A 15,765-nucleotide genomic window follows, 5' to 3' on the forward strand; every position below is an offset into this window, starting at 1 on the left:
TGCTTTTGTTTATTTTATACATTTTCTCTATTATCAGATAATAATAATAAATTGCACAATTATAATTCCAACTTCCAAAGTTCATGAGAGATGATTTATTATAAAGTAGCGTTTGATTTGTTTACGCCCATGCATTGAACCCTTATTTGCATAGAATTCCGCTACGACATGGCCGATAATTTGCAACGCCTCCTCTGATTTGTTTTCTTTTTGATCACATTGTACACATTACTGTTAATCTCTCATGTAAGTGCATTCCTTTGTCTTTATAATTTTCTGTTAAAACCGAACACCTTAGATGAAACGTGATGCAACTTGCATTTGAAGGAAAGTTTCTAATTTATAAATCATTCATAAATCAATTTCTGTTTAATAGTTTTTATACAATTTCTTTCTCTATCAGTGGCTACTTTCGCCCCACAAAGTCGAAAAATTCTAATAAACATTTTCGGAGCGAGTTTGTTTAAAAGTTTTATGATCCGACTTTTTCCTGTTTATTAATTTTTTAATGGTGCGGTTTACCCAATTAGGCTAGTCCGAAATTTCAAGAGTTTTACATTTACAGCATCTCGTCACAACATTAAAAACTCCCGACGAACTCTACTACACCAAGAAAGTATTTCAAACGGAACAATAAACTAACGCAGTAAGTTTTACTTAATAGACAGATATAAAGTATTTTCAAAATACATTTATGGTCACATTCTGGCAAATATTTCAAAAAATGAAAGTATTTTACTTTGAAGGTTTAAGTTTCCTTTTTACGACAGTTTTTTTTTTAAATTAGAAGATGATTAAGGATATTTAAATGTATAAAATGGTAATTGTGCGTAGCCCTCGAGAAAAACATCTTCCTCTAGATGTGCTTTTTAAAAGTAGGAAAAAAATTCCCGGCATAACAACATTTCAAAATCAATGAACGTCGAGATGTAGTTTCTCTAGATGTACATGCTGTGAATTTATTCTGATTCTTGATGCTTGGGTATTTCATGAGCAATCACTCATCCTGTGACGGTTCGAGGACGCATAAAAGGAAGACGTACAAGGACTCGAAACCGCCGTCGACGGATGAAGACGATGGGTACGACACAAGTGTGACACGGTGTTATACTGTATAAATAAGGTGATGATTTTACGACGATAAATTTTTTCTTTTTCAGAACGTCTTGCAACCCCGATAAATCCGACAATGTGCTGACTCCGAACAAGAGCGGGAGTTTGTGTAACGCCTTTTGTGCATTATTGCACGAGATTCAAAAACCAAAAGTGGAAAGTAAACATCACAGGTAATAGCACTTTGCATAAAATTTGACGAAAACAAGTTACTACACTGCCCTCTAGCTGCCTTGAACATATTTTCACAAAATGTTGTATTTGCATTTTTTAAAATACAATTTCAATTTTTCCTTCCTTATTTTGCACAAAACAGTTAACAATAATAATAATATTAAATTTGTTAATTTTAAATCGCATTATAGAAATAATTTGTTAACTATTGGCAATTATTGTACTGTAATGTATCACAGTCATAATTACCAGATACAAAATAAAAATAAAATATGATCTCCAAACAGAAGCTTCTATAACGAAAATGAATATGAAAATTGAAGTGAGATACATGTTATCGATAAGTTAACTTTTCATACAAACATATAACACCAAATTGTTATTTAATATTATTGTTATCTATTACCTCAGAAAAATTAAAATATCTGAAATTTTAGTCATTTTAAGTAAATTCCTTTTACCGACATTTTAATAGAGAATATCCTATACTATGAATTGCATAATAACGTGTGTTTCAAAAATGGCCAATACCAGGTGCTTTATGATCTCATATATGGAGTGTTCATTTAAATTTATCATCAAAGTTGGCATTGAAAAGTCGATTGTGAACGCACAACTCGTCAGTCTGCAGAGTAAAAACACAAACAACGCAAAGAGTGATGTTAGATTTAAACAGCTGATCCGTGATCTGTAATCTGTCGTGCGTTCACAATCGACTCTTCAAAGCCAACTTTGAGGAGAAATTTAAAGGAACACCCGATACTAGCTTTTGAGTAAGACCAAACATACAAGTAGATCACAAGGAGTTAAGTCACATGAACATGAGGACCATGGAAATTCTATATTTCGACCGATGAGCCGATTATAAAAAAAATTATTAGTGTATCCAAAGTGTCTTGGGTACTATGAGGTGTTGCTCCTCTTGCATCTCACCATCAAGCAATATTTCAAAAATTGGTTCAACCGAGCTCCTGTTACGAATATGTCATCTAAAACTATTACCATCCTAACTTCGTTTTGTTACAATGATGTGTATTGTCACCTTAAAAAATGGTCATATTAGTGTCATATCACGAATGGCTATCCATACACCAACTTCCTCCGGATATAAAGAGTACTCACTATACAAGCGTGGGTTTTCTGCACTGCACGTTTGCATATTCTGTGAATTCACATATCCTGTCCAAGTTTCATTAGTAAAAAAGTTTTGGATTTGTTTAGCGGTGCATTATCATTATGCAGCTTGTTTTAAAAAGCGTTTCCAAAACTGAAGCCTTTGCACTGGATCACCAATTGACAGTTCGGAAACAGGCATTGTTTGACCCGGTGAGGTCGAATGTTTTTGAATAAAGACTTGTTAATAATAATAACAATTTATTAACGTTTTACCAGCTCACTCCGTTCGAAGTGGTTGAGGTACAGATCTCGAATGTTGGTAAAAGGTGGACAGGCTTAAACTAAATTTACAATTGCAAGGGGGGAGGTAACGGCCCTTTCAGGTAGAATTTCTAGGATTATACAGGCATGCAGTAGAAGTACAAATTTAAATCCTTTTTTATAAACTTAACATAAGGCATAAGAAATTCATGATACATGCAGTGGATATACTATTAATTTTTACGTAACTTATGAGAAGTGACCTCAGTGAACATTGTTGTTGTGTACAAAAAGGCATGAAGAATCATATTCGAGTTATATGGATACATAAATTATTTTCCAATTGCCCAAATTTACAAATTATTCTTAGGTATTTCTTATGTATTTCTTATGTCTTATGTCCATTGTAAATAAGCACTTATATGACAGGTTTGCACTGAAAGACTCATTTCTTGAGATAAAGGACGAAGGGATGTTATTGCTTCATTCTCCGTAATTTCTTCAACTGCATCAACAGCTTCTGAAGTATGCTTCCCGCTACCGTTTTTCTTGTTATTTTTCCATAACAAGTACACACAAGCCGAAACATCTTCACATCACGATCTAAACGTTCTTGATATCATTTATCATCAACGAGAACTTGTGAAAACAGGAACAGAAATTCTTGCACTTGTAAGTCCTCATAGTGTTAGTTTCGTAGCGTATTTATCTTTTTGTTTATACAGTCGAAGAAATATAGCCCCTCATCATAATGAACGTTAGTAGGTACTACTCGATGCTACGAAGTGCAGTTCATTTTTACTATGGCATAGTTCCGTCTTATTAAATAATTACCTATTGTTGTTTTTAGTTCCGTCTGTTTGAATTAATAATGAAGAAAGTTAGATGTTGTCTTCATTTGTTGAGTCACTATTGTCACTATGGCAGTATTACCCTACAACATAACTGTACTAGTACAGATATGACTTACCTACCATCTAACTTTTGTGAACGTAAACCAAGGCTTACTATACTGAAACCGGTAATAGTTATTTTTGTGCTGCCGTAGTTGCAATAGGCATTTTAAGTGGACGATTAGCGTGCGGCAATGGAAATGAGAAAACTCTAGTGCTGCAATGGACAAACAAGAAATCTAAGGCAAGAAAAAATAAACTAATTGTGGCAAATCAAGTATTACTGAAAGACAATTATGTCTCTAATGTTATAAAACAAAAGGTGCTTCGTAAATATTTAAAAAATGCTAAAATGTGTTAATTTTAGGTTTGGGGGGTTTATTTATAAAAATTTCGGTTGGTGACCTTGCAAGCTATGAAGTTGCGTTTGAATTTGAAATTCGAGCACTGATAAATTGACATTTGACATATTTAGTGCTAAATTGGTTACCAACATAATTTTGTTTAAGTAATATTTATTATGTTAATGATTCAAAAATATGTTTTATTACAAAAGGCAGCACAAAAAATATTGTATGGTACTCTTGTGAAAACTCCATTGCTTTACTCACTCACATACAGCGCTCGACTGCGTCTCGCGCCATATTACCGTTCGTAAAGCAATGGATCGTTTTCAACACTTGTAACATAAATAACTATTTCATATCACTTTTCAGGTATGAGGCCGAAATTTGAAGCACGAGGCGTCAGCCAAGTGCTGCAAAACAGGCCGAATATTGAATATTGAAAAACATTTTTCGTGTTCGTTTAGGTAAAGTTTTAAAAAACATTAATTTATTGTAAATTTTGAGGTTATCTTTGACAGATGTCAGGTTAGGTATATAACCGGGAAAGTTTATATATTTAGTTATATACCACTTTCCCGCTTATGTATCTCAGGAAACGAACACGAAAAAATATAAACCTGATCAATGCATGTCTAGCGTAATATCATTTACACTTAGTCCATGAATTTAACTAGCAATAGGTAAAAAACCATTGTTTATCGTTTATCTTGTACTTCTTGAGAAATCAACTTTTGTTTAAAATGTCTTAGTTTTGAAACAACTATCTTTTTAAATAAATACACATTTCGAAATGTTCTGAAAGACATCTAGTTATAAATTAAAAGTTACACTTGGCAACAGTGACAGCATCTGGTGATAGATACAAGATTTGATAGACTACAATAGAAGAGAAATAAACAGAATTTGTGACACCCAATCTTGACCAGATGTAGATTTGAAGACGCGATAAGTGTTGCACCAAAATTAATAAATCTTGAGTCCTTATTGAAGTTGTTATTAATTGAAATGTTTGCCACAAAGAAACATTCAATTCACTGCCTTTTTGCGGAGGTTATCTTTAACGAAATTAATTGCATAAAATTGTGTATATTTCCAAACCGATTGGTCCGAGTGAAACCAAAATCAATAGGCCTGGAGCTCATATTGAAGCAAACACTTTGTACAAAGAATTCAAATCGGCGCATTTTAGCGGAAATATCATGAACGAAAAATTTCTACTACCGGACAGATGTTGCACATTTTTTTCTATATGTTGCAAATTTTGTTTTTTTTTTTCTTTTTCGTCTAGAGCAACGGTGGCCAACCTTTTTGTTCAAGAGTGCCACTTTATTTGACTAACAATATTTGACGTGCCCCTTTTTCATTCTTCTGAAAGATAATGTATATGTACCCCTGCCCTAAGTCATCAGAATCGAATAACAGAAAAAAGTTTTTACTTCGCGTAAGTAGGTATTATGATGAGATTATGACCGCGTGCCAATAGTGGCACGCGTGCCGCGGGTTGGCCACCTTTGGTCTAGAGAGATATCAAATGGCCTTATGACAATTTGCAGGTTAACAGTTTAACAGTGTTGGCAATTTGCTCTCACTGCATCTACAAATTATAAAAATATAATAAGAAAAGTACAAGACATTATTGTACCGTGCGATCAACAATTATTTAGATAAGGGGCGGCTATGCCTTTGACAGTGTCCGATTTTTCGTAACTTTGCTAACTCAAAGATTCATCATTAAATCATAATGGTGTTTTCAACCCAATATATGCAACCCAAAATACTTCCGTGCATAGAGAGCATCTGAAAGGCGAGATTTGGAAATACGTATCAAAATCCAAAGCCTTCTTTGATCTAAATAATTGTTGATCGCACGGTATAAGGTAATTTAAAGTATTTCTCCACTAAATAAAAATTTTTTTACAAAAAAATAAATTTACTTATGATTTTTAGAATATATTTTGTAAAACAACATGCAATGGCAATTATGCAACACAGCAATTTTTTCGTCTCTAGGGAGGAAAAACCAACTTTCCTCACTATTTTGTGAGAAGAAAGTTGAGCTTTCTGGGCATGTCGTAGAAAAAGAGAGTTTCTAATAAAGCATTGAAGATCAGATATTTGTTTGAACTTCCTATCTTCTGATACATAAGAAATAGTTGCAAATAGAGCTAACCTAAAAATCTGAGTTATTTAGATAAGTTTATGATTGTATTACTGAGCATTTCAGAGACAGGTGTTATGCCAGAGAATCTTTATACAATTTAGACGTCTTGTCGATAAATTAAGATTTATGACGCAAATTTAAAAACCGGTATTATTATATTCCTGTCACATTGCTGGACATTTTTTTAATACGGGGGACGACGATATTGCAAGTGTGGTTACAAACTTAGTTCTCACGTTAGATTAATCGTGATGTGGACAGATGTTAAAGGCAGACTCATCTTAGACTCCACTTAGTTTCTAATAAATTAATCCAGCCTGAATGCCATGTGACTGGATGTGCAACAAGTCAGATCATAAAAATAATAGCAATATTAATTTTAACTATACAGTGCCTTTTTTAAAGCTGGCCATAGGGATTTACATGACAAAAACTTTGGATCGTGTTAATAAGCTTTTTAGCAGGAATTTTCAAGTGAAATTTGGCAGAATATTAGATTAGTATTTTATAAATCAATTTAAGTTTATTTTATACTACAGAATAAAATAATTACGGAATTAACTAAAAAAAAGTACTTTTAATTTATTACATTATTTTTTGCCCAGAAGGTTTTATAATCGTTAGACAGTTACAAAATGTTCGACAAAATGTTTTTGATCGTCTTCGTTAGTGTTTTGCAGCCCATGGAAGACAGTTTGAACAATTTATGAAATGAAAATTCAAAAATAATTAAAATTGTTTAAAATTGTTGAAGTAGAATTTTATTTATTTTGATTTAATTATGATTTCCTATGTTTTATGTTTATGAATTAAAACTGAACATTTTTCAAAGTCTATCCCATCCAATCATTTCTTTATTTGAAAAGGTGTCCATTGAAAATGATTACTGTTTCACGTTTGTTGAGTTTACATTACGTCAGCCTACTTGGCAAGCCACGTGGTAAATTTAATAAACCTATTTTTGCTCTAATTTCGTGATTATTTTGTTTTGTACGATGGGCCGAACAGAAATTGATTTATAAAATACTAATCTAATATCCTACCAAATTTCACTTAAAAATTGCTACTAAAAAGCTCATTAACATTAACATTAACTTTTTAGCATGTAAATCCCTATGGCCAGCGTTAAAAAAAACGCACTGTATATATTACTGAAGAATGATTTACAAAATCTTTTAGAGTGAAATTCAAAATTATTATTCCTCTAGGGTGTTGATTAACATTTATTCAGCAGCCTTCCTGTTAAGTCCACATTTTGTATTTTTTCTTCTCTAGGAGCAAGCCGGTCCCGTCATTGTTGATTGCACAGTACCGAATTAATTCCGGCCCTGAACAGACTTATGCCCGTTATAATTTCCGCGATGACGGCGAACTCGTTAATTAAACTTAACGAAATTAGCCTGCTTAAGCTCCGACTTAAAATATGCGAAAATTTCCATAATGCGGTGTGCTGCTGACATAAACAGAGCGGAGCGGTGTGCTCGAGTGTAAAATCTTATACGTTTTGTGTTGTTCTGTGCGACGGCGGTTCAAGATTGAAGCATAATATTGACAGAGATCTCCCGATGTGTGTACTCAGCCGTGTGTCAACACCCCTTGCTCTCGGCTAACGTTCCCTCTATTTTACGATTCCACACACCCACACGGCCTTTTTTAACATATCACGAAATCCTATTACTTTATTAACAGTATTGCTTTTATGAGGGCTCCTAGAGCGGAAACGGCCGAAACGAAACATGCTTTGGGGTTGTGAGAGGGTTGCGATACGTCGAGCTAAAAATAAGCGAATGGGAAGAATTTCTATATAATTTTTATAGAAGTGACTGCGACGAGGGTCGCCCACTCGAAGCACCGATTACTAAAAATTTTCAATGAAATTCAATATCGCTTTTAGTTGTCTAGTACGCTTTAAGATGTTGACGTGCCAAGGACTGCATGTTACAAAGAATTTCTCCTCAAGAGTGGCTGTGAAATACAAGAACAGCGAGCAAATTACAATTGGTTATAGTAAAGATTAGTACATGTGACTCATTCATGTAAGAACCACTTTCAAGCCACTACCGTGTTTGATCTTGCTGAAAATGTTGAAACATGTACATATGTAATTGTCCATTTTTTGTTTGTTCATGACAACTGACAATTACGAGATGTCGGGGAAATTTTTTAATTTTTAAGTATTTATAAAAATTATTTAATTTTACAGTGAAAATGTAATGATTGGATAACTCAAGTTTTCAAATCTTTTGTTCTTCACAGTCGCTGCTGACCAGAATTTTTTTGAAACAAGGAATGTAATTATTTAAACTTCCTCCACTTTCTTAGGAAGATATCGAACAAAACCAAATACAGCACTCGAGAATAATGTCGCTTTCGTTCACTTGAATTCCATGGCATCACGCAATTCGCGTGAACGAAAGCTTTGCCTTCCTCACTCTTACCGTAAATAACTATTGTTATCGTAACATTGTTTGTGGTAATTCTATTTTATTTTTTAACGTGGAAGTTTATTATTTATATAAACATAAATTTTATTATTGAAAATGAAAATCGTGTGGAGATAATAATTATTTTTCTAATTTTGACATATAAAGTGACACTTTTCAAAATTAATTGACGTTTGGAAACGTCACACTTTTCGTAACTGGTTACGAAAAGTAAAATCTTTCCTAACTGGTTAGGAAAAATTTATTGTATCACCAATTGACACTGTCATATTTTTTGTTTTTAAGCCTACTTACCTACTTGATATTTTAACACAATAATAATTTATTATTAATGAAATTCATTACTTCGTTTAACGTTTGAAGAAACTTTTTTTTGTCAAAATTAGAAAAAATCTTGTATGTAACACGTTAGGAAATGCAATTTTGTGTAACTCGTGTGATTTTGCGGGATCTCGCTGCGCTCGTCCCGCAAATATTCCACTCGTTACACAAAATAACGCATTTCCTAACTGGTTACATAAATAGCTATTATTACATAGAAGAACCAAGGCTGAGCAAATTTTGACCTAAATGAGCAGTTTTATCTCCTCAGAAGGAAAATGCTAATATTTATTTGTTAATGAATTAAACGCCAGCTGATGTTGTTGAATAATATGCTCACGAAATACTTGTACAAATAATCGATTTCTATCAATCGATAACCCCCATTAATGAGATTTGAAAAGCATCTACCTACCTAACTATTTTTGGAAAACACGAAACAAACACGAAATCCCATTTATTTAAATATATCAGAGGGCGATTGAAATCATACACATAAATATTTGCAAAATATAATAGAACAAATGTCTGATAAAGTAAAATCCCGCCTGAAAAATTTGGTTTGTTTAAGCGATTGCTCACTCGGTAATGGCAAACGTAACACTGGAATAATATGCACAAAATAGCGTCATTTATTCTAGCAGTGTACGCGAGTGAAATTGATTTATAATCTTCTCTCGTAGTGTTTCTCTTGATATTATATTTTTCAGGGTTTGTATTGATTTTCGTGCTTTTAAAGTTATTACGCCGGCAGCAGATGTAACTTTCATTGGTCAATTACCGTGCAATCTACTTCAAACTGCTAATGAAACAGCAAATGTATCCCCACGTTCGCACTGTTAACAATATAATGTTAGTTTTATGGATCTCCTCTGTAAGGTGTAAATGCAATTGTCACTTGCTTGCAGAATATGAGTGGCTTCTTAGTGGCAATCCTCACAAGAGATTCAAAAGTATTTATAGTAAGAGAGCGCTTGATAATTTTCAAAAATAATTAGTTAGCAATGTTGCTAAGTGATCAATTTGTCAGTTTGTGTTCAGAATCGCATATTTAAAGCGGGCAGAAATTTTGTTCGTCGAGTGACAGTAGCTAAGTTCGCAAATAAAGGAGAGCTGTCAAAATTTTCCTGTAACATTCCCGTGTAAAGTTATAAGATGTCTAAATCTCGTGTTTGTGCCGAAAGAACTGTGAACTTAGCGAAGCAAGCTTGCGCAAGAAAGACAAATTTACTAGTATACGAGAGACAAAAAGGAGAAGGATGCAGCAGACCTCAGCCGAAAACCTACATACCCCGTAAGAATTCATTTAGTCAGCAACTCGGCAAACTCAAGTATAATTATGAATAATCGTACCTCTTCATGCGTAATAAGACATTTAAAATGTTGTAAAGTAGACTTTTAGTGAATTTATTTCGCGAATTAAATTAAAATCTAATTTTTACGGCCACGATTTATGTGTCACGAAATCGTCCAATTTAACGGCGCAATTAAAACAGCTTGTTATGAAATTTATTTGTTTCCGAGTCTCTTTCCTGAAGCTTCTGTTTCAGCGATATCTTGTCCGCAAGTCAAGCGCATCAAGATATGCACCGGAGCGGAGCTGAAGAAAATGTGTCCGCCACCTCCGTGTCCTTGTCCTCCGAAGCCTCCTCGAGTCGGGTTTTTACAAAGGTTGGCGAAGATTTTGGGCTTTGGGGCAAAAAGTCTCTTGGCTTTGGGCGCCATTTATGTAACTTATGATATGGGCATTTGGGGGGACTCGCAGGCCACTGGGGAGTTGTACAAGAGCATGTGCAACGCGATATTGCCGCACATTGTGGAACCCGCCAAAGAGAAGCCGATGTCGCCGTCGTGCAAGGCGGAGTTAGAATTATTTAATGTAAGTGAACACTAAGTTAATAAAGGTAGCCATTATGTGAGTTTTTTCTGTTATTATTATATAAAACCAGACATGTGGACATTTTCGCTTCCTAAGAGAAGTGTGGTGTTCTGCTCGCGTGTAATAGCTATTACTCGCTTGGTTCGTCACAGTACTCGTCCACACCTACGGCTACGGCTCGTGCGGCATCTACTCTCGTAGTAATAGCCATCATTACATATTCATTAAATAATATACATGTCATTAATATACGTATCAACCATTACAACAGAAAAGGGTGAAACTCTCAAGAAATATACTTACTTTTAGTGATCAATGAACTCTCTTTCAGATGGGTTTTTATTTCTTTCTTTTTTGTTAACTTCTTTAGGCTAAGTTTTCTATCCTTTGACTTGCATTTCTCATTCGTTTGTTGCTCTTAGGTCAAGTTGGAGCACAAATGAGCAATATAAATTTGTGCTAGTTGTGTCAAACATATTATACAATTTAAGCAACATGAAACTTACTTAAGTGGTTCAATCGACCATTAAAAACTCACTTGATCGTGCTCAGCCCGTGTTGAACCAATATTTCCTTGCTTTAAATTGAATTTAGCGCGGATAAATTGGCAATTAAGTGGTCGTTTTTTGCCAAGGTAGTTATGTCTAGAATAAAACGATGCCGGAGAATTCGGGAAAATTATAGTGCGGCACGAGGGCAAGAAAAGCTTCGCAACCGACAACAGCAAACTATTCCCATAGAGCTTCCGCAACAACTGTCTCTGCAAGTTTGCAATCCGTCAGAAATGCACTGACATCACAGTGAGTTACGATCCCCAGAGTTCTAAGTAGTTTTCCATTGCGACAAAGACAAACGCCCCATTACCATCCCCGGCCAAGTCGCTATTCAACCGTGAAGACGCCTTAAACGCTATTTAAACAAAATCAAGGGCCCAACAATTGAGCGCAATCAGCTTGGGTGATTTATTAATGAGGTGCATAAAACACGGGAATGTTTTATTGTTGCAGATGTTCGAGAGGGATCCGTATTGTTGCGACAAGTTTCCTATAGATCACGAGAGTGGGGTGTATGAGATGCAGCAGAAGTGGAACAAAATTGTCTCTACCACCTTCTCCGCAGTCTCCGGATTTCCGGGTCGAGTGAAGACTTGGTCACAAAGAATGTTTTGTAAAATGTTCGACACGGAGAGCTGCAAGCAGATGAAGGCGGAAGAGGAGGAGGAGGAATGTTGCCCGTGCGACTAATTTCATTCGAAAACGTTTAATAAAAATAGAAAAATTATGAAATATAATAAAATTATAGTAACTGCGCCATTGGAGTTTTGGAACATTTTGTAGTTTGCAACAGCAATATTGTCATATTTGGTTGCGATTTCTGCCGTACGAAAGGGTGAGACTTACAAATTAAAAACAAAGTGCTTCATCGTAGAAAATAACAAAAATCATAAAAGTAAAAATGAAGTAGAAAGCATAAAAAATAAGTAATGGTAACATCATTTAGTTTCGTAGAAACAAAATGTGAAAGTGAGAGAGTGAACGAAGATTTCAAACTCTTTAGACGGGTTTTCGGACATTCAAACAAAAGTACAACAATTCTTAGAATTAGGAGATCGACGAAATTCCATGTGCATGGCATGGCAAAAGTCAAATTCTTAGCATTTGCGTAAGAGCATTTCAAGTCCAATTTAGGTTTTTTAAATGATATAAATTTGTTTCATTTTATTTCCGATTTGTAATTCAACAACAAATTATGTAACATTATGCTCCTAACAAAAATCAAATCTCAAACATTCACATTATGGCGGAAGAGAGGTTACATAGAAATCTCTAAAAATATTGGAACGTTATTGTGATTGGTTAAACTAACAGATTTGGAATCTAACAGAACTGCTTGGACATTTTGGTCAAGAAAGGCATGAGCAAGTGGGAATAATTGAAGAAAGCGAAACCACTACAAAGAACTTTGAATTCTGAAGTAGGTACCGAAAGCAGGTGTTTGTACGCATGTGTTGTAAGGAAAATTATTTTTAATTTTTTTAACTCTTATTCTCGATTTAATTTCACCATCTTTATCAGGTCTTTTCTTGCACTAAAATAAAATAAAAATAATTTCTTTGAGAAAATATTAAAAAAATGTATCTCAATCGGTGAAGAACCAGATATTTTTCATCATTCATTCATTACAATCAGTTGTGAATTATAGTTCTTCCTCTTTGGTACCATCAGGAAGCTTTCTACAGACTATCCCAGAACTGTCTCCCCAGAGGAAAAAAAAGAGTATTAGGGTAAATCTGATAATCTGAATTTTAAAGAAAAAAAGTCTTCTTTCAAGCGCTAATCGAGAAAAGACATCTAAACTTGACCAATCAGAGTTGAGTACCATCAAGGTAGGATGGCCGCAATTTTGGGTTCCGTGGCTTCGAAGTCAAAATTCCAAATAAACTTTTCGCTGATTGTTGCGATATCAATAATTATTTTTGCTGTCTAACAATCTGACCGATTTTTTAGTAATACCTGAGGACGAGCTTCTGGGATTGGTAAAATTGAAAACTTTATGTGAACTACAAGAAAATTTATTTTAGTCATCTTGAAGTCTCTTTGGTTGTCGGCACATGCCTGTTTTTTATGGGGAGTCAGTTTGGAACAGGCTGTATTTTAAGCCAAATTCATATGCAACATTTTTTAGGAACTAATTATACATATATTTTTTAATTATATTGTTAAATACGTTGAAGTAACAGGATGTACAAAAGTAGCTTTTGTCACATTATTAAGAAATGTATTATTTACTCTTATTTTAAAACAACCTGCTGTTGCAAGCGTCTATCACTGTAAGTCTTAATATTTTATTAGTTAAGTTAGTTGTCTTTACCTTCAGAGAGAAAAGACGTAATTAAAATCATTAAATAATGCATTATGCAGCATTTTACGGCAATAAAGTTAGACCAAATAAAAATTTAATGATCAAAATATGTATTACATTCTGTCGACTTATCTCACTAAGCAAATAAAGCTTTATTAACTGAGTCAGTCATTTATGCTCGTTAAAGATAAAATTTTCATTATTGGTTAGGTACATAAAGAAGATATTATGTAACATGTTTGCTTTCATTTTTAATGTGTCTTTTCAAGTTTATCAAAATTTTCAGTATTTGATGTCAAAATAAGATATTTTACCAACAGCAAATCGTTGATAAATTGTATATCGGGTGTGTCAAAAAACTGTTCTGCAGCTTTCAGTTAAAGAAAAAACTCTCAATCGTTGATCAAAACGCCTTATAACATTCATACTGGGGTGCTTTCCGTTAGGAAAACATAGTGTATGTCCTTGCAGTTAAATGCAGCTTTATTTTCTGCGGCACCAAGAGCTAAATACATACTCACTTGCGGTAAAGCTCATTTTGAAAACAATTTGAAAACTGTCGCAATTTCATCGACATTTATTTTATAAAGGTGTTTTTTTTTCGTTGCTATGATATGTTAGCAATGTTGCCGCGTTTGAAAACTACCTCCCCACAAAAAATTTCACCATATTTAACATTGACAAAGAAACGGATTCCAAACATATTCGTGAAAGGAATTGGATATCTGTTGTGGGCACCTTTGATATTTGACACATACAATTATGTTCCCACGTCAATAACAGGATCATTTAGTTTTATGGGTAGGTAGTTTAGTTGTAACTTTCAAAAGCTCTTGCGCGTTAACGAAAGGCCAAAACCACACAAAAAAAAATTCTTCATGTTCCAAGATGACCCTAAATTGTGTACCTTCTTTGGTGTTCGTCCTTTTTGACACACAAAAAAAATTAATGAGATTCGTGAGAAAATACACAAGATTACAAATAAATCAAGATCAACTTCTTATTTAATCCAAAGAATAAGTATTTCAGTATGGAACAATACAAGATTCAAGTACATAATGATTATGATTATAATTATTATGTAACTAACACCAAATTAAACAATTTAGTATCTGCAGTAAGTGAATAAGGGGAAAATGTGGTTAAACATTATCAATATTTTAATGAATAGTCAAAAAAGTCGAAGTAAATATTTTTTTAGATAGCTGTTATTGATGTTTACTTGTTACTGAGGTTTCACTATTAAAAAGTTCTTGGGAAGTTTATTAAATAACTATTAAGTGATCCTTAACTTCAATAATCATAAAATTATATAACATGAAGAAAACCGTTTCCAACCCTTGAAAGCCGGTAGACCAAGATAATCCACAAGAAATATTGATTTGAAAATCCGAAATCTGTTTTGTCAAAACTTGGTAGTCTGGACAACTTCTTCTAAACACTTCTTTCAATATATCCAACGCAAAACAAAATATAGAGAATTGGCTATATTCGTGAGATCGTAATTGGCTGGGTTTACTACTTACAGTTGTCTTAAGTACCTGAAAATATGCACCTGATCAAGTTCTACGACTTCAAATCTAAGTTCTTCCCAATATCGAACATATTACTTTAAAAATGCGACACACTGTATATGGATAGATCTAACATCTGATTTATTTTTATTCGACTACGAGTATGTTGAAAATTTCGAAAAAATCCACAGAATTTTTAGTATCTTATGGTGAGCTACGACTATAGCAATGCGTGACAGAAAATGGCAAAATAATATTTTTATTGGTTGATTTGATAGGAAATAATCATCAACCACTAGACAGGTTACGTCATTTAATTTTAAAATCCTTATAAATGGTCTTGATCAGTAAATAGAAATTCTAACTTCTTTTTGACTCTTTTTGTTCAAATATTTTGTTCTTCAATTTGTGGTGTGCCTGCTTTTAGAAAATATGGACAGCGTCAATGAAAAGCAATATTTTAAAGTGGATCTTGGAAATATTTTTTTTAAATAATTTTAATTTCCACAATCAGAAAAGTAAGCGCCATAAACTTGGAAAAAACTGAATTTTAGTGCTATTTCAGCACACCATGAAACATTTCCGGTGGCGCTTTCGACGCTTTGACAAATGTAGCATCCCAAAGATTATCTGCGTATGTAGTAATCTCCGGAAGGACCATCCGGAGCGTAATCCCTGGA

The 15,765-nt window shown here is 33.8% G+C and overlaps 1 protein-coding gene across 1 annotated transcript; it reads left to right on the top strand.

Annotated features, from left to right (window-relative positions):
* Window positions 1–9,851: 9,851 nt before the first annotated feature.
* Window positions 9,852–12,022, top strand: QIL1 (MICOS complex subunit MIC13 homolog QIL1). Its single transcript, XM_069039420.1, has 3 exons — window positions 9,852–10,124; window positions 10,381–10,709; window positions 11,717–12,022. The coding sequence occupies exons 1-3, from the start codon at window positions 9,986–9,988 to the stop codon at window positions 11,951–11,953; spliced, it is 705 nt and encodes a 234-aa protein (XP_068895521.1). The 5' UTR covers window positions 9,852–9,985; the 3' UTR covers window positions 11,954–12,022.
* Window positions 12,023–15,765: the final 3,743 nt, after the last annotated feature.

Source organism: Tenebrio molitor, chromosome 2 (assembly GCF_963966145.1).
Source record: "Tenebrio molitor chromosome 2, icTenMoli1.1, whole genome shotgun sequence".
NCBI lineage: Eukaryota > Metazoa > Arthropoda > Insecta > Coleoptera > Tenebrionidae > Tenebrio > Tenebrio molitor.